Source organism: Poromitra crassiceps (assembly GCF_964638095.1).
Source record: "Poromitra crassiceps genome assembly, chromosome: 1".
NCBI classification, from domain to species: Eukaryota; Metazoa; Chordata; class Actinopteri; order Beryciformes; family Melamphaidae; genus Poromitra; species Poromitra crassiceps.
Window position 1 is genome coordinate 83,921,988 of NC_139623.1, and position 20,526 is coordinate 83,942,513.

A 20,526-nucleotide genomic window follows, 5' to 3' on the forward strand; every position below is an offset into this window, starting at 1 on the left:
AGGCATGGGGGTTGGGTCTGCAGGCACCGCTGGTTGCATGGGCACCGCCTGCTGGACTGGTGGCTGCGCTGGGCGCATGGCCTCCAGGCAAGCCTGGAACTCGCTAAGGGTCCCTGCTATAGAATGCATGGCTGCGGCCAGCCCCCCCCTCCCGCCGACTGGGCGGGGCCGGGGGACCCGCCGCGGCGGGTGGAAAGCCTGAGGGGATTTGCGGTGCTGTTGGCCTGCCATATGCTTCAGGCGGGGCGGCTGAGCTCCTCACTGGAATTTTCGTGGCGATATTTGGCCCTAATGACCTGCCGTATGCCCCGCCTGGAGCTGCTGAGCTCCTTGCGGGGATTTTCGCGGCGATATTCGGCCCTAATGGCCTGCTGGAGCTGCTGAGCTCCTCACGGGGATTTTCGACCCTATTGGCCTGCCGTATGCCTTGGCCGGGGCCGCTGCGCTCCTCACGGGGGCGCGCGTTTGATTGATTGATTGATTGATTATTTTATTTGGTCTCCCTTAGGAGAAACTTGTTGTGGACGACAAGCTCAAGCTGCAGCATACAGATAACAGTAGCAGTGATACAAACAGAAACACCAGCCCATCACCATGGGCATCAACACATCTACTATAACATAAAATTTATCATGACAGTTATCATGACATGTGACATCATCCCCACACACATTTAGCATCCACGGAGCGCTCTCCACTTCGCCCCTTGCGCGACTGCGAGTTGTTACTTGTCCTCGTGACTTGGCCCCGTTTGCTTTCTTTCCTCGGCCGCGCGCCCTACCTCTGCTGCGCGCCGGCCCCGCTTGCCTGCTCTTGGCGATGAGGTCCCCCGTCTGAGATGCGTTCGGTGCTGCCGAAGCCTGCTGCCGTCCGCTTGCCTGTTGCAGCCCGTACCCGGGCATGGATGATTCGACGGGCAGGTCCTCGTCGGAGCTGGATGCCTCGAGCTCGAATTGGTACTGCGCCTCGAAATCTTCGTCTTCGCAGCTCGACATGATGCAGGAGTGAACGGTGAGTGGTCTCGTGAATGCGGATGGCTTGATAGCAGGATCTGGAGGAAGGTCTCGTGAATGCGGATGGCTTGATAGCAGAATCTGGAGGAATGGGCAGCTTGAGAAGTGAAACGCGGCTTCCAGAGAAGGAATTAGATCAGCTCAAGTGTAGCGGCTAGAGGTCAGGGAAGAGGACGGTGGTGCACCCAGCGTGGCTATAAATACTGCCGCGTCATAGCTTCGCACTGACGACATTAACGCCGTCACCTAGGCAAGTGCGTCACGCGAACGTCACGCTGGGATTACTGCACTGACGATATTAACGGCGTCACCTAGGCAAGTGCGTCACGCGAACGTCACGCTGGGATTACTGCACTTGTCGTCACGCTAGGATTACATGTGATGATGAGGTCGCTATGTCACTAGATTAAGTGTGGCGTGAGGCAGCGTGTCTGGTCTTCATCTTGAAACTAGGTTGAGACCATCATTTGTTTGAGTGGTTTTGTATATCGGGTTTTGAGCCCCAGATCAGCCTTTTCTGTCATTTGATGAAATTACAATGTATGAATGTATAAATGCAAAATTATAGCTAGAATTAAAAAGAAAATCATTCCCAAACTACGGTAATACTGTGTATCACCAAGGACTTAATTATTATTAGCTGAAAAGATATGAATGAAGTCTACTGGAGAATGGCGGTGTCAAGGAACTGCTGTAATTTAGAACAGTTCACATTCAGGTTAATTAATTACAGTAAAACTCAGTGGAGAGGAAAAAATAGCTGACAATGTATGTGAATGTAATGCATGTGTTGTGTCAGTGGGTAATACACTGTGCATAATGTTTGTGTTATTCAGCCACAATCACTGCAAATCAGTCAGCAGCATTGCATTTCACATACAGTACAATTCACCTGCAAGACATCTTGCACGATTCTTTGATATGGATCATTACATTGCATAATGTGGTTGAGACACTTCTATGGCGCTCCACTACAGAAAACATGCTCCAAAAGAAGTCCAGGATTTTCTTCCCTTTTCTCAAGCTTTCTAACATGTCTATTAGGGTTGTATAGTGGCAAGAATCTGGCAATACGATATGTATCACGATACAGGGATTACGATTCATTTTTTTTGTCATAGACTTATAAAGCACACACCACCTAATGTATAAAATAAAAATAAATAAATACAAATAAAAGTTTAAAAAAGTTGTTATGTTGGAGTGAAAGAGTCAAATGGCGACAACACAAAATTAACCAATGCCACAAATCTTTGCATGTAACTTTATATATATATATATATATATATATATATATATATATATATATATATATATATATATATATATATAGATCATTGCAAAAGGCTTTTGAGGTTGACAGCAAGTGTTTTCCAACCTTCTAGTAGACTCCTTTGCACCATGTACCCGGGCTGTAGATTGCTCTAAGTACACAATATCTAAATACATTAAAACCCAGGCTTTGCGGGCCAGGCAATGGGGAGGTTTCCATCACGTAGCAATCAATTTCTTCGCAGCTGTAAACCCGGCTAATAGTGCTCGCTGACTGAATAGAGTCAATCCCATGCTGGACAGATCGTTTAGAATGAGAGTAATGGGCGAACAGGGTACAGTGATCTCAAAGATATCAGAAAGGTGAGAAGCAACCAGCTCCCAGAATTTAGCTACTGGAGGACATCCCAGAACATATGTAGGTAAGTATACCATCTGCTTTCCTAGTACACAGAGTGCAAATAGAGTCTGGGATTACTTTCATTAAACAAAGCTTTCTGGGTGTCAGATAAAGTCTATGAGCAAAATTAAAGTGTATTTGTTGATGATCTGGGTTTCTGGAGTATATTGGACCATACACTGTCCCAGTTAAAATCTGGGTCCAGTTCCAGGATTTCGGCTCTCCATACCACATTCAATGCCAAGGGTCTATAGGCACGCTGTAAGATAAACCGATACAATAGGCCGCTTGTACCTGTAGTACCATGCAGTCCCAAAACCGCATTTCATTTCATTTCATCTCATAAAACATTACCATCATAAAACCATAGTTCCATAAAAACCATTAGAACCACTGACTGTAAAAGGATAAAAAGATAAAGGATAAAGATGTATATATATAAAGCTAAGGCAAGATAAGATAAGACAAGACAGGCTGCAGGGACAGCCGAGCTCGAAAGTGAGCTACCATGTGTAGTACAGTGTCAAGGGACATAAGGGACACTACCCCCTAGTGGGAGGACAGGTAGTTTATTTAATAAGGCTATAGATGTTGGGAGGAAGGAGCGCTTGTAGTGGTTACTCTTATAGCTACAGGCTCTGAAGGGCCTTCTGGAAGGCAGTACCTCATAATCAGGGTGTAGAATGTGGGTGGGGTCGTCCAGAATTTTGAGAGCCAGATTCACTACCTTTTTTTCGAAGTTGGTCTCGAGGGGAGGGAAGTCCCTCTGCCCTATGATCTTTATGGCAGTTTTAATCATTTTATTGATTTTAGACTTGTGCTGGACAGAGAGGGTGCCGAACCATGCCTCCATACCATACCTTATTAGGCTACCCAACACTCCATTGTAGAATGTTAGCATATTCTTAGAGCTTACTCCAAACAGTCTCAGCCTGCGGAGAAAGTGGAGTCTTTCGGCTAATTTGCCGCACATATAATCGACATGTATGATCCATTTTAACAGGTTGTCGATTTTTACACCCAAGTATTTGTAGGAGCTAACTTGTTCGATGCAGCTCCCCCCTATGACCACTGGGTCGTGGACTTTGACCGCTTTGGGATCAAAGATAATTTCTTTGGTTTTAGATGTGTTTAGGATTAGATCGGTGTCCTCACACCAGGCCTCAAAAGCCCAAATCTCCCTGTGATACACTGAGGGACAGTCATCTGCACACAGCAGGCTCAAGATTATTGTGTCATCTGACAATTTTATGACAGAATTTTTAAGCTTGTTAACGCAATATCTCAGGAACACTTTGACGGAATTTAATCAAATTTGCCTCAAACCTCCACTTGCACTCAAGGATAAACTGATTACACTTTGATGGTTAAAGGTCAAAGTTCAAGGTCACTGTGACCTCACACGCCCAATTTCCAAGCTCTCTAACGCAACATCTCAGGAGCGCCTTGACGGAATTTCTTCCAATTTGCCTCAAATGGCGATTTGGACTCAAGAATGAACTAATGGCGGAGGCATAAATCCACGGTGCGGTCGTTCTAGTTTATCATTAGCATATCTATGGCATGGCAAACATTGTGTCCTCATGGAGTGTGGAATTAGCACTATGGCATTACACATGTAAGTAGATCAGATTCAGTCCTAAGGTGATTATACAGAGAAGAAGGGAGAAAAAATTAGTTATAAATTAACACAATCTGTATTGAACCGTATTGTACATATTGTCATGTGTGGATGGAGTGGGGTTGATAGGCTACTGTAGGGGTGGAGTGGGGATGGGGCAGTAAGAAAGCAGGGCTTGGGTCTATTTTGTTTGGGAGATGTGCCAATTGTTAAAAAATAGTGGATTGTTAAACGTGGCACACCTTGGCAAATCAGTAGCTATGAGAACCTGAGAAGATTATTCAAAATGCTGTTTTACATGCATGCACTTAAATTAATAATCTATGATTCATTGGACCAAGGAGCCTACCTATGCACTTATGTCGGTTCCAAACATGAACCTCAAATGTCATCGAGTCTTTCCTGTCGCTCACTAGCACAACTATCTCAAGAAGAAATGCTGTAAAATGGTTTCTTAATTATTTATCGATTGCACACCGTGGGAACTGCAGTCAAAGGTGCACAGACAGACTTTTGGTCGTTGGAAGCAGGTTGGATTAGGAAGAGGAATACATATCAGTGGGTGTGCCGGGCCTAGCTTCAATCAAGACCAATCAAATCACCTCTTTTCTTTCCCTTTAAAAGCTCCTCCTCCTCCCAGGGCAAGTCACCAAAATCCCAGACAGGTGCAGGCAAGAAAAAAGAAAAAACATCTACGCCTGACAAGACCCCTAAGAATAAAATGGAATAAAAACATCACGTTGTTAAAGATGCAGTATGCATGCGTCCGCCGGCTAGTGCAGTGGTAGATTATCTGCCTACCAACTTGAGAGGGTCATAGGTTTGAGCTCCCGTGTTACCTCCGGCTTGGTCAGGCGTTCATACAGGCACAACTGGCTGTGCCTACGCGTGGGAAGTTGAATTAAGGGTATGTGTCCTGGTCGCTGCACTAGTGCCTCCTCTGGCTGTTCGGGGGGGGGGGGGGGGGAGTGATCTGTATCTATTTATACAATTGAGTATGTGGAATTTGTTTGTTTGTGTTTCAAGTTCTGTGTTCGGCCACAGCTATGCAGTGTGGTGACCTGACGGAACCGGATTTTCTAATTAGGCCAATTAGCTAATGATGTGATGTCTCAGTGAGGATGTCATCAGTGATGATTCAAAAGTGATGTCATAAGGGCACACACACACGCGCGCACGCACACGCACGCGCACACACACACACACACACACACACACACACACACACACACACACACAAGGAGGCATTGTAACAAGACTGATCAGTGATGTCACACACACACACACACACACACACACACACACACACACACACACACACACACAGAAGCTGTAGTGCCAGCCAAATGTTTGTAAACATCAATGTTCCCACCTGTTCTGCTGTTATACAAAATCTCATGTATAGATGTATGTGCAGATTGTCAGTATCAGAAAACAGTATTATTTCAGCACTAACGAATCCTGTTATGAGCTCTGTGAGGTTCTCATCCAGACTGTGGGACCACTGGCGCTCGCTCTAGCCTGTATGTAAAATGACCTTGGTGCAATACTTGTAATACCTGTGTTCTCTCTCTCTATATATCTTTATTTATATTCTGTATGATGTCTGTGGGATACTATGGACCCCCTGAGCTGTGTCCCGCATAAAGTTTTGAATTGAATTGAATTGAATTGAATTGAATTGAATTGAACACAGTCAATAGGGCAGGCGAGGCCAAGCTACGGGCGAGGCTGGCAGCGGCCGAGCTAGTTTGGTACAATGCCTCTTGACAGCCTTCAGAGAAGGTGCCTGAACTTGTTGCGTTCCAGCTGTGGGTTACACACACCGGTTAAATTGGTATTTGGAAGGTGGAGGAACTCTTCAGCAGGGAAGAGGGTGGTGGCTGATGGAATATGTAGCGAAAAATAAAACTCATTTGCAACATGTACAGAGAGCTTTGGACAGATTGGATCCCAACATTCTTTCCATTTTGGGGACTTTATGGCTATGAAATATGATTCAGACCCAAAAATCAGTTCACATAAATACACAGTGGAATCACAGTGTAGATCACGTGTCAAACTCAAGGCCCGGGGGCCAAATCCGGCCCGGCACCTAATTTTATGTGGCCTGCAAGAGCTAGCAAAGAAGACAATTTGCGCAATACAATTCTAATTAGTTCTAATAGTTGTAGGCTACTACTGTAGTTGTCTGTTTGCTGTTACTTTTCCTATACTTCTGCTTTCAGAGTGAATTATTAATTATGAAGTTATTACTAAAAACCAAAAATAATCGAATCAGAGGCAATTATGTAATATAGGGACTCGATTCCTAGGCGATGCCTCGCCCGTCCTGCAGCTTGCTGAGCTGGCCCTGCAGCTCGCATTCGCATTTCATCCGCATTTATTTTTCCATAGACATTTAGTAAAATGCTTATAAAAATAGTTTTACTTGGTCAAACTAAGCGATTCAGTTATATTTAGAATCGGGACCATAGAACATTTCACTCAGATCAAACTTTAAAAGATAGTGGATAAAAAAAAAAAATGTAATCAACGTTATCATGCCCGAGACCTCGAGGGCAAACCAACGAGGCAGATCCAAATGCCCTCAGTCGAGGAATGAGAACTTTATGTCAAGAGCTCTTTGCACTGTTTAACAAGCCCTTCAAGGTTTAGATGTCTTCTAGGAAAAAACACTTTAACATGTTTTCCCCCACTTTCTCCTTTCTCCCTGGCCTCTGACTGCACAGCGCCCCCTACATTCACGGACACGCCCCCTCAGTACGTAGAGGCTCAGGAGGGGGGCAGCATCACTCTGACCTGCACAGCCTTCGGCAACCCCAAACCCTCTGTCCACTGGCTGCGGGAAGGCAGCTTCATGGTCAACAATGCCAAGTACAAGGTATGTTCCCATTCTGTCTTCTGCTGTCATTGGTTTATTTCTGAACTGATTCGATGCTGATATCATGCAAAAAAAGGAAAACGTTTGGGTGCTGTCTTGTCTTTTACCCCTTTCACACCAAGGGTCCAACCAGGGTTATTCCCAGGTTGTTTTTGGGTATGAAAGGGTTAACCCGGATTGCCTGGCTCTGCTTGGTGACCCACCTCTCAAGGTGGGTTGGCCCAGGGTCAGACAAGGGTTGATTTAAGTGTAAATGGCACCACCCGGGTTGCTATTTGTTACATGCTGTAAGCTAATACTCTACCCTATGCTAATTGTTATGTATCTCTTCTGGGTTGTGAGCCGGGTCCTATTGTCATAACTAGGACTGACTTGGTTTATTTGTTTATTTAAAAGGATCCCCATTAGCTGATGCCTAGACGACCGCTAGTCTTCGTGGGGTCCAAGACAACAATGCACATTATGTGACAGACAAAGGATAAAAATAATAATAATAATAATAATAATAATAATAATAATAATAATAATAATAATAATAATAATAATAATAATAATAATAAAATAAAATAAAATTTAAATAAAAGCAACTAAAAATAAGAATAAAAGAAAATGAAAGAAAAGAAAAAGAAACACAAATAAAAGCAAAATCTAAAAACTAAGACAACAGTATTACAATCATAAGAGACAACAACAGACTAAAATAGATAAATTCACTTGGTGTGAATTGACAAAAGAATGGTTGAACATGGTTCCAAGTAACCCTGGTCCAACCCTGGTCGTTGGTATGTTTAGTGAACTTGATAACTTGTGTGCATATTTATTTAATTCAGAAGGGTATTTGAATTGTGTTGTGTTACAGCTCTGTCTGCTGGGCACTTAAAACTTTTCCATGCTAAGGAGGGAGATATACTTTTGCATTTGCTTTTGGAGCATACGCATAGCGTTAATTTGGATAGGACATGCACAACCAACGCTCCAAATGGACGCAGGATATGCACGCGAACGCACAGCCAAATTTCTGAACCAATGGCAGAGCTCTGTGCATTTCCTGCTCGCACATGTGTAGTTTCAGTTAAAGCCAGCTATCGCTGTGAATGGATCTGCTGGTGATGTTTCTCCCTCTCCTGTCCAAACCTCGCGTCACCAGGCTCTCTCAGTCCAAACACCAGCATACCGTTTTACTTCGTCGAACCAAACGGTTCAGCTAACGCTATAATCGGGAGAGACCATAGAACATTTCACTCCGACCAAAACTGGGACCAACTAAGTGTTGGTCCCAGTGAGATGTTATGCGATCTCCCCTGTTTCTAAATATATCTATACCGTTTGGTTTGAACCAGTAAAACTTTTTATAAGCATTTTACGAAATGTGTATGGGAAAATAAATGGCAGATGAAAATCTCAGTGCTGAAGCAGGAAGTAGGCGGTCACTTTGCCTCTCTATTGTTTGGATATTACCCAGAAGGCTTTGAGGCGGCTAACTTTTGACAAGAAAACCATCAAATCTGGCTAAAAAGTTAGATAGAAATAATACTTATTTGTAACACAAAATGCAATTCAGGAATATTTGAATATTGGACAAAATAAAATGAAATTAAATGGAAACCCTAAGAGAAACACACATCCACCGACCACCGGTACCCTCGCAAATACAACATAAATAGTGAAATGGGTAGTTTGACCGGAACGTGGTTACACTGTGATATCCACTCCAACAAGACTTGCTTACTTGACGCCACTTTTTCAATAAAAACACATTTATGCAATGACTTTACATAATGTATATTTATGTCGCATCATTTAGCCTGTGCTGTGATGTGCAAGTGTAGTGAGTGTGCTGCGGGGGTGTTCGACTTGTTGACGCCTCGCCTGACTGTGCTCGCCTGCTCTCGCCTCTGCTTTCCAGGCGAGGCGGCAGTCAACTGAAACAAGCTTATTGTCACCGATAGTTACAGGTGAGCTTACAACCTTTATCTGAAGGTAGTAGAAGTATATGGATGCATCGGGACCACTGGGGGAGCGAGCCAACACCAGTCAAAGCTGTCGGGGTACCCCCCCACGCAGGACACTAAACCCGGAAAAGACACACGGCAGACGTGCTGTGTATTTCTGATATCGTTTTGTTTAATCCTGGCTTCTTCTGACGTGAATAGATCAATAAAATGTTTTCCAGTTATTCCTAGGCTGCAAACTTGTTTTAACATGCAAATCGGAGTGGTTTCTGACGAGAATAAAGTAACGTTAACGTTAGGTTATGTCAGACTGTTCTCATCCCCATGGCCTTCCCCTCGGCCATGAGAGGATGAGAGCACATTCAACCACTTCCATTGGAACATTACCCCCTGTCATTTCCTTCAAAACCCACACTCCTCTTCAAACGACCCCTGCTACTGTTGCGTTGCTACAGGTCAGCACGTTGCGTCGCAACGCATTCAATCTTAACCAAAAAAGAAAACGACAATGCAGTATTATTATTGTTACAATATGTTTGCACTGCATAGACATCTCTGTTGGTTGGATCTCTGCTATTATTAGCTAGCCTACAGTACTAGTCTATTGTGAGAATGTGACTTTATCATTTATGTCAATTACAGACCACTCTAAGCTGAGGCCCAGAGCTGGCATTGTTGTTGTTGTGATGCCTTATTTGTTGATAGCGGAAGATAATAGTCATAATGATGAAAAGTCTCAAACCTGACCGCCCTTTTTTGAAAAACTGACATGACCAACGGCTGGGCTGATATCCCTGATTTTGGGGCGTTGAGTATCTCATTAAAGCAGCAGCTACAAGGAATGTTCATTTTGTGTTGATTTTAGCGGCACCTGTGGACAAAACAGGTAGTGTTTTCCCGTAATGAAGACTGTATTTCACATGAGCAACTCCGCCTTGTGTCATAAAGATCTTGGCTACCGCATGCATTTGTTTAGGAAGCGGAAAGGAAAGATGCTACTTGTCTTTTTATACTTTTTTGTTAAACACAGCTGTTTGCGGGATACATCACGACGAGGTAATGTACCAACCCGCGCACATGCATTTAGAATAACTATATAGAAATTGCCAATCTCCTCGGTGTGTATTTTTTCAGCATTTTTTTCCCACTCGTGTGTTTGTCTAAAGCTGCAACTGTCTGATTATGTCATATCAGGGATTGGCAGAATAAAATGGGTAAGAAATGACAGGGCGAAGTGCAGCATTTAAATTGGATTTGTCATTAGCGGCGATAGTGTGCATCGTAATGCATTACATTAGTTCCAGTGTATGATGCATAGAGCTCATCTTTCAAAGCCATCCACAATTTCCTGTCGCCCCATGGAAAAGAAACATATAAATCATTTTCAGTGCCAGGTTTGCCTTCTCTGTGGTTTATTTGCCATAATTTTGGCTTAACTATGACATCTGTTCATAGCGGATGGGCAGTTATTGATGCTGTGTGTAGAGTTGGGCTTTGATCTTGTCAGTGTTCCCTCTATTATGATGACTAGAAATCTGTGTCTGCTGCCCAGACGCGCTCTGGGTGTACATCATGTTATGGTTAGGTCATTTACCATTTGCAGAATTTAACATTACAGAGTAGCACATTGTTGGGTCTCGGTCATTCACTGTAAATATAGACCTTATTCGCTAACTCCGGACAGCGGCATATTGTTGACATACCGTCCTGCAGCTGACAACTATAGTAACGGCCTTATTGTCGTTTCTGTTCCATTACAAAATAGCGATAGTGATGACAGCAATAAAAAAACCAGAGTTGTTGTTTGTATGCTGCCGTTAATGCCTGTAATAATAAACAAAAGAAAAAACGAGGTGAACAGACTTTGCTGTGAGGAGCTGTCAGAAAGTTTCACCTGTCTCTCCTAACTATCCACACATCTCCTGTGCTGCTGACGTATCATCCGTCTCGCTCCCTTCACGTCTGTGGACGGTAGAGATAGAAACAAACCACGGGGACTTTATTGCTGTCATTACTACAGCCGTGTACAACGCAGGTCACCATCTGAACACAATTGGAACGATACAGGTAACGCTAACGGCGGCTAGCCTCCTATAAACTCTGCTCTCACATAGGCTGTCACTTAAAGCGGCTGCGCTATGTCAACAACATGGCGGCAGTGGGCGTGCCCGTACGTGAGTGACGTCAATCGAATAAGGTCTATAGGTCTCGGTCTAAAATACTCCCACACTTTAGATCAGGGGTTCCCAAACTTTTCAGACCAATTCCACTAATGTACCGAACCAAATTTCACAGGGACCACTTCCACTGCGGATACCAGCAATATTTTCCTGATAAAATAATATTGGATTTAACATACGGCTACTGGTTCAAAATGAACACACACACACACAAACACACACACACACACACACACACACACACACACACACACACACACACTCACACACACACACACACACACACACCTGCCAACATTAGGCTGTGAAAAAGAGGACCCCTTTGAAAAGAAAAACCCCTCGCCAAACTTTAGCCAAACTTTGGAGTGTTATTTAGCTACCTTCCTGACAAGCTAGCATTACATGGTTGATACCAATCAATGCCTTAGGTCTTCTAGTTTCATATGATACCTGAAAAGTTGCCCTGGCTTTAAAACTGAGCCCACTACAGTCTGAAAGGAGATTTTCAAAATAGGGATATTTCCCAGATGTGATATTTCCGAAAATCTGAAAGTCTACTCCTCAGTGTCAAGTGTATATGTGGACCCCCACGGACCACAGTATGGGAACCAATGTTTTAGATCAGTGTTTCCCAAAGACTGGGTCAGGACCCACAGGTGGGTCGCAGTAGATTTTTTTTGGATCGCAAATACATTTGCATAATTTCTTCCAGTCTATTATTCAAAATGTGTCTTACTGATGAAAAGTAAAAAAACAATGACATGGCCTGTTAACTAATTTATTTTATTTACAACTCATTTATCATTCACTCATTTATAAAGTATTTAACATGTATATGTTTTCAATAACGTGCATAAAACAAAGTTGTGATTGATCAAACATAATCTCTTTGAAGTGGCTGGTTTAACATAAGGTGATGTGGAACTGTCAGTAAAAATGGTCAGGAATGTTCATTTATGCATAAATTGGCTCTTCTCATGATTTATAAGGGCCGAATCTGGGCCGCAATGGTTTATCATTTGTTTTAAGTGGGTCCCCAGAAAAAGGTTTGGGAAACACTGCTTTAGATGATTGTGGACGATGTTTTGTAGCTTGTCCTGTCGCTTGCGAATGACAGCCATCTTCTTCACTACCTAACGTTAGCCAACAATACAACTTCCGGTCAGATTTTTCCCAAAATATAAACCACTCTACACAAGTCTAAAGCACACAGATGCCATTATCCTACGGTATAGGCTATATTCGTGTTTCGTATAGCTTGTGTGTGCAGGAGCACTGGTACTTTTACTTAATTTTGAGGGAACCCTCAATGATTCTTCGAGATTAAGGTTTGAATTAAATTAGCTTTTGCTTTTATTAAAACTGTCCCGACTCCATGGATGTTATACCAATATAAAAAAAAGAACTTGTAGGCTATATTACTCCAACGTACAATGGATTACTTCAGCAAACAGGTAGCGTAGTAGTGGTAGAATAGCCGGCCGGTAAATTGGAGGTCTTGAGTTCAAAGCCCACCAGCAGCAGTATTTTTTGTTTTCAAAATGTAGCATAAATTGTTAATCTGGACATAATTATATGTATAAAGCTGCTGAATACATACTTACATAGCAGAATAACTGAATATGCCCATTCATGGTAACGTCATATTTCGATGTCAGTTTGACGTTCCCGCGTAGACGTCTAAATCATCCCCAAACGGGCTGTGATTTGGCCACGTCCTGGACATCACTGAAAGACGTCATCACAACATTATCTTGACATTATTTTTCTTGCTGGGATGCACTGTATAGGGTTAATATTTGTATACTGTATATGTACTGTACTTAGGGTTAATATTTTTATACAGTCTATGCACTGTACTTAGTAGTGATGCACGGGTCAGGGTTTTTTAAGGCCCGCCCCAACCCAACTCGTCATTGGAGACAGCCCGCAATGGCCAATTTAATGTAATATGTCTCCGGACTCAGAAGGAGCGCAGCAGAGCTCTCCAAGGTGTGCAAAGTAGCTAATAACTCTGTATCTCTCCCCCCCTCTCTCTCACACACACAGACACTCACATGCTGCCGTGCGCGACAACAGTTATACTGCTCTGTTTTCATGTCGGTCTTTCTTCAATTAATCCAAGGTCTTCAAATGGAGGTAGCAGGTAGAGATAGGCTACAGAAACAGTTCTTATTCTTCCCCATTTCTTTTAATTGACTCATGCGCTCTCAATTGGTCACGTTGCAGTAGTACTAAACGTAGTAGTGCAGCAGGTGCGCAGACGGCTTGCAGATACGGCTTCAGACTCGCTGTCTGATTTGTTTTAATTACCTCATGCGCTCTCAATTGGTCACGTAGCCTACTCACGTTGCAGTAAAGTTGACAAATAGATCACAGTCGAGTCCACAACAGAAAATCTGCGGTGGCATTAGTTTTATGGACACCGCAAATAATAATTACCACGAATAATCCTTCCAAAATGTTTGTTTTGAGAGCACATAGGCTACCTCATTGAAGCGTTTCTTTACTTCATGTAGGCTATAGAGAGTGCAGCAGGAGTCTGTCTGATTGTGTGTAGGCCTACGTGTGTGTGAGAGGGAGTTCACGTCTTAAGGTTAATTACTCTAAATTATTTAATAATGTTGCTTTGTCACGTTCTGAGCCTGCCCCTGGGTTCTGCGTGACCCGTGCATTACTAGTACTTAGTGTTAATATTTGTATACTGTCTATGCACTGTACTTAGGGTTAATATTTGTATACAGTCTATGCACTGTACTTTTATACAGTCTATGCACTGTACTTAGGGTTAACTTAATATTCTTTTTTTATGTTCATTCTATTTATTTTAGGATTCTAATCTGACTCTAAGCTCCCGTGTGACGCTGGAAAAACATCCACTTTGCTCAAGCGACCATAAGCAGGGATTCTCTACCAGCTCCCAGGCTGCTGTTCTGTAACTGACCCCGACCTTTGACCGCCCTGGAAGGGGACAAGAGAGAAGGTCATTTCTCTCTGGGGACCCATAAACACTTATCCTATTATGTGTGTGTGTGCAGGTGTCCGATGGGAGTTTGACAGTGCTGTCCATCACTCGGCAGGACCGCGGGCCGTATACCTGCAAAGCTTCCAGCCCCCAGGGAGAGGCCATTCACACCACACGGCTGCTAGTACAAGGTAGGCCATGTGGCATGTCCTGTGTCTCCTACTGGGTTTTCATTCAAGGTACTGTATGCCCTGTGGCATGTCCTGTGTCTATTACTGGGTTTTCATTCAAAGTAGGCCATGTGGCATGTCCTGTGTCTGTTACTGGGTTTTCATTCAAAGTAGGCCCTGTGGCATGTCCTGTGTCTGTTACTGGGTTTTCATTCAAAGTAGGCCCTGTGGCATGTCCTGTGTCTGTTACTGGGTTTTCATTCAAAGTAGGCCCTGTGGCATGTCCTGTGTCTGTTACTGGGTTTTCATTCAAGGTACTGTATGCCATGTGGCATGTCCTGTGTCTGTTACTGGGTTTTCATTCAAGGTACTGTATGCCATTTGGCATGTCCTGTGTCTGCTACTGGGTTTTTATTCAAGGTAGGCCCTGTGGCATGTCCTGTGTCTGTTACTGGGTTTTCATTCAAGGTAGGCCCTGTGGCATGTCCTGTGTCTGTTACTGGGTTTTCATTCAAAGTAGGCCCTGTGGCATGTCCTGTGTCTGTTACTGGGTTTTCATTCAAAGTAGGCCCTGTGGCATGTCCTGTGTCTGTTACTGGGTTTTCATTCAAAGTAGGCCCTGTGGCATGTCCTGTGTCTCCTACTGGGTTTTCATTCAAAGTAGGCCCTGTGGCATGTCCTGTGTCTGTTACTGGGTTTTCATTCAAAGTAGGCCCTGTGGCATGTCCTGTGTCTCCTACTGGGTTTTCATTCAAGGTAGGCCCTGTGGCATGTCCTGTGTCTGTTACTGGGTTTTCATTCAAAGTAGGCCCTGTGGCATGTCCTGTGTCTCCTACTGGGTTTTCATTCAAGGTAGGCCCTGTGGCATGTCCTGTGTCTGTTACTGGGTTTTCATTCAAAGTAGGCCCTGTGGCATGTCCTGTGTCTCCTACTGGGTTTTCATTCAAGGTAGGCCCTGTGGCATGTCCTGTGTCTCCTACTGGGTTTTCATTCAAAGTAGGCCCTGTGGCATGTCCTCTGTCTCCTACTGGGTTTTCATTCAAGGTAGGCCCTGTGGCATGTCCTGTGTCTGCTACTGGGTTTTCATTCAAGGTAGGCTCTGTGGCATGTCCTGTGTCTGTTACTGGGTTTTCATTCAAGGTAGGCCCTGTGGCATGTCCTGTGTCTCCTACTGGGTTTTCATTCAAGGTAGGCCCTGTGGCATGTCCTGTGTCTGCTACTGGGTTTTCATCCAAGTATTTGTATGTGAATTATGATGGACTGAATTAGAAAAGCTGAATGGAAATGGCAGATGTTAATATTGCAAATAATTTGTTACACTTGGCTTGAGGTGAGAGTGTTTTTGTGATGTGATAAAGAGCAATAGGCATGCTTGATGATATCACAGCAGGACGTCATCCGTATCGACCGGATAAAGGCTTTAAAATGAAATATCAGCATCAGCCAGAAACGAACATTTCTGCCAATATGACAGGCCCATAAAATGACACTTTAATTATGTCCAAATGCTCGATGCTTGCATAAATAAAAATAGGGCATTTTTTTTACAGTATATAACCTAAGTTGAAGTCGTTTTCTTATTTTGAACAGTGAATGTGTACATTTTGAAAAGCTTTGTATTTATGTCTGCGTCTGCCAGTGGGCCATCACAATCAGTGCTGTAGTGGTAAAAAAAAGTGGGTAAACTATACTTTTGAGGCAGCTTTCTCTCGCGGCACCGGCAGTGTTATAACGGCGGATAAATTATAAGCTTCCGTGACCGATATACAAGACAAAATATGAGAGTAGAACAACTTAATCTGAATAGCCCTATTAGGTATATCGGGGGGTTCCCCACATTTCTGAGTAGCCAGCCAGATAGGAAAAGTAGCTGGCTATGGGATGGGCCTTGGACCCGCAAGGGGGGTCTGGGGGGATTCTCCCCCGAAATATTTTTTTTTACATTTTAAAGTAAAATTCATCAACTTGGTGCATTTGAGAGCAAAATGAAGAGGCTAAATCTATGAAGAACTACACACATCTCTAATGTGTTGTGACTTTACAAATAATTAGGCCTAAACAATCAATATATAATGTATTCACACATTGTACACAAAGTGCATTCATTGTGACAAATTTACAATATTTAATATCCAGCCAGAATCATTGCAAATGGATGTTCAAAGTAACAGTTAGCAATAGCATTCAGTTAATCAATGCATAATGACGTTAGCCAGAGCAGTGCAAATGAATAACATTAGCTTGATTGAGCTCAGCACATCAAGCTTCAATCATTGCTACTCAACAACAATGTCAGGCATAATCTGATTTAACAAGCAATTTACCATTTGCAACCTCTATTCTTCGTTTTTTCAGGTTATTTGTGAAAAACTGACGAATGTCCATTCTCCTTCTTCTGCGTCAGAAATTGTCACGTTGTCTTAATTGCGTGAAGAAGAAAATCACCTGCATGCCTAGTTCGCCCTCTGGCGTTTCGCGAATAATAAAACATTTTGTGAATTTGCCGGCAGCCAGGCCAGGGGTACAGATCTCATCATAACAAACACCAGTATGTTTCTAGATAGTTTTCAACATGGTCGTATTGGCTTTATACAGTAGCATCTGGACTATTCAAGTCACACCTAATGTTACAAACTTTATTTGATCAGAGGGAAATCAATCATGTCTCTTACACCAGTGATTCACTCTTCAGTTGTAAAACGGTAGGCCTATATGATTTTCCCCACTCCTGACACACATTTTTAACCAACCTACGTTCAGCTCACCATGAGCTGGTCTCCAAATGCGCATTGCGCATCGCTGGCACAATGGCACCGTCAAGTTGTTTGAGGGGAGCGCTGTCTGGGCAGGCAAGCGCAGCTCGAGAAAGGCACCAACGTGACCGGGGCCGTGTACCTTTCCCGCGGAGCGCACCACAAGGCTACGGTTCGCGGAGCTCCTGGGCAGTGCCATGTGTCATCTTTTTTCTTTTCTTTTGGTGTGTGACGTGCTTAGCATGGTCTCCGCATCAACGGAGTTTACTCAAACTTTTTAAAACTCGTGCAATAATAAGTGCATAAACTATTTAAAAATGTGAGTAAACTATCTTAAAAGGTGCCTAAACGCTGCAGAGCATTGAAAAAGCCCTGATCACAATAAATAAAAGTTTGAAAAGAAACTGATGTGATGTAGGTCTAACTGTTACTTGTGCTGTTAAACTAAGGTGAAGTAGGTTTTGGCATTTTTCTCTCTTCCGTGTTGTTATATTGTATTTATTCTTCCAGTTCAGCGCTAGTTGCCGGCCGGCCAATTTCAAAAGAAAATGTAACCATGAATTAAGTTTGTAAGTAATTAAGTTTGTTTTTAACATTCAGAAGCTACACTGCGGCCAACTTCAGTTACATGTTGATACCGTTACTGCTGCGAGGAGCCGATGGCTGTACCCGGTCGGCATTTAACGTTAGTTACAAAAGCACGTCGACAGTGTTTTCTCACTGCCAGTAGTAGGTTGACAGATACTAGCTAGTCCGACTGGCAGGGGCGCCACCAGGGATTTTGCATACATTAAAATAAAAATAAGTAATCTGAAGGGCTGGGTCATTTGAGCAGTGAGTGTGGTTGGCGCTAATGCATGTTTTAATTTGTTTACAAACCACTGTTAAACAAAACTGTAGAAGAAGAAAAGCAGCAGTGAGTGTGCAGTCTGGGGTGTTTGACTTGTTAATTACTGCTTTCCAGGCGAGGCGGCAGTCAACTCAAACGAGCCTAGCAACTCTCTTCGTGGTTTGGGGGCGGACTTGAGGCAGGACTGAACCATTTTATGAAAATCGAAGGGGTTGGGCGGTGGATGATTTTTTTTTTTTGCCAAAATACAATAAAAATATAAATAAACCATTAGTACATTGTGAATAAAATATTCTATTAATGATGATAGGTTAATAATTTAATACTGCAAAAAGTTCCTGAGTCTTAATTTTTTTTAGGGCCCCTGTCAGGGCCTCTGTCAGTTAAGGGCCCTTGGAATCATCCACCTCCCCCCCCCCCCCTCCTTAAAGCGCCCCTGCCGACTGGTCACACAGCCAGCGCTCTCAGTCCTCGCTGCTCGTTAAATATTTCCAAATAGGCGTTATTCTTATAAACTGTATTAATTAATACACAGGACAAGATGTTACTATCCCTTGTGCCAAAATCCGAGGAAAAACACATTTAGAAGCCCAATCCAGAATAAAACAAGCTAACAGGCTAACAAACTAATAAACAAGACACAAATCACCAGTTACCTACCCTAGCCAACAGCAGTATGAAGCATGTCATTGGGGTTTTCAAGTGGGCACCTTCCTTCACCGACGTTTCGTTAAGTTAGGCCCACGACACCTCAAGAAGGCTTAACGGTGTAATCCAGCGTCCTGGAAACACCCCCCTCCATGCTACCACCGCACAACTGCATATTACCTCACTATCTAAGCCTAGCTATCCAGGTCGGTTCGGTATGACATTCCTGACTACACCACCACTGTCAATGATTCAGCCCTGTTGATGCGGACCGTTAATCATGACCAACAACAAACAATCCCTAACTACACCACCACTGTCAATGATTCAGCCCTGTTGATGCGGACCATTAATCATGACCAACAACTGATCACATATTTGGAATGTTGCGTTCTCATCCGAAAAAATATTAAAACTTTATGTTTTTTTGCTTGAAAACAGCTTGTTGTGCGGAAGCGTCCTTATACAGGCAAATATTAAGGTGAATACGACACTTAACACTAGAGAGTGCAGCAGCAAAAGAGAGAGCAGAAAAGAGAGACAGTGGGAGCAAAAGCAGGAGGAAGAGAAAGATAGTTGCGAGTAAGTGAGAGAGGAGGATAGCAGGAGAATAAGACTCAGTCCTTCCCATAATCAAGAAAGATGGAGTATATTTCTGGATGCACTATATGCTGCTTCAAACAAATAAATAAAGCACATACCTAGCATATATATATATATTCTCCTTTAACGTCGCTCAGTGTTTTCCAGTTGATCCTTGCTCCGCCGCGCGCTGACCTCATCTCTGTCAGGGATTGGCTGTGTAGAGCGTAGCCCTCCTGGTCATACCAGTCGCTCAGCCGAAAGGCCTCAGGTGTCTGGGTTGACCTGACTGTTGAGCTGAACAACGCAGAGAGAGATCTGCCCCCAAAAGGGCTGCATTTGTGAGCCGGGCGATGTGTCTGAAAGTGGGTGAAACCTCGAGGGAAACCAACGAGGTACGGCAGGAATGAGCGATAAGGAGGAGGAGGGGAAGGAGGACAACGACGAGGCACGGTAAGCTAGAAAGGAGCAGTATCTGAAATAGAGCTCATTGTGACGTCACCTTGGGTTCCGGAAGAGAATTTCCCCATTCATTTTTCTCCATTACTTTTCCAAAAATCCTTATCTAAAGAGTTTTGAGCCTGGAACCAAGCCAACTGGCCAGCTAGAGAATCGTGACCATAAAACATTTGATTCAGAGTTAAAAAAAAACATTTCAAAACATTTCAAAACAAAACAAAAAAAATGCCGATTACAAGAGTGTGTAGATATTATATCGTAAGAGTGAAGACACTATTCATCCCATAATCCATTCCGGCATTTCTGGCCATATCAGATTAGCAGATGATTGAGCGAAAGAGCGTTTCAGCCAATGGGAGAGCACTCCATGGCTAATGTTATCGTAGATCAACACATGTCCATTCATTATTGTGAACGGGTGCCGGCATTGAAAACAGCCTGACTCGTAATAGTTTTGATTATACTTTCAGTCTCTCAGTGGCGGTTTTAGCCCTTTACTCAGCAAGCTGTAGCCTACGTCCGTAGTAGCCTAGCTAGAGAGAGAAGCGCCTGAGAGAGAAATTAGTGCAGGCTACCAATCACAGACAACCATTGCACGGTTGCACCAACTGGTCTTAACTATGCCTGGTCGTAACTACGCCGGTCGTAGTGATGCGCGTCCATGTGAAAGCATGGGAATGCCCACTGGAATGCGGCACGCGAACTGTTTAGAAGAGTGTGCTGACGTCAAATGACGCTCTGCTGATGGGTAATCGGCTGTAATAGTGTGGCTAATGT

At 43.5% G+C, this 20,526-nt stretch overlaps 1 protein-coding gene across 1 annotated transcript in view; it reads left to right on the forward strand.

Annotated features, from left to right (window-relative positions):
* igsf9bb (immunoglobulin superfamily, member 9Bb) overlaps window positions 1-20,526 on the forward strand; it is a gene marked incomplete at both ends in the record, with an annotated part of 258,140 nt that overhangs the window by 125,789 nt on the left and 111,825 nt on the right. Inside the window, 2 exons of the mRNA XM_083640982.1 lie at window positions 7,039-7,190; window positions 14,361-14,478. Coding sequence (XP_083497108.1) covers window positions 7,039-7,190; window positions 14,361-14,478 — 270 coding nt within the window. The remainder of the gene's footprint in view (window positions 1-7,038; window positions 7,191-14,360; window positions 14,479-20,526) is intronic.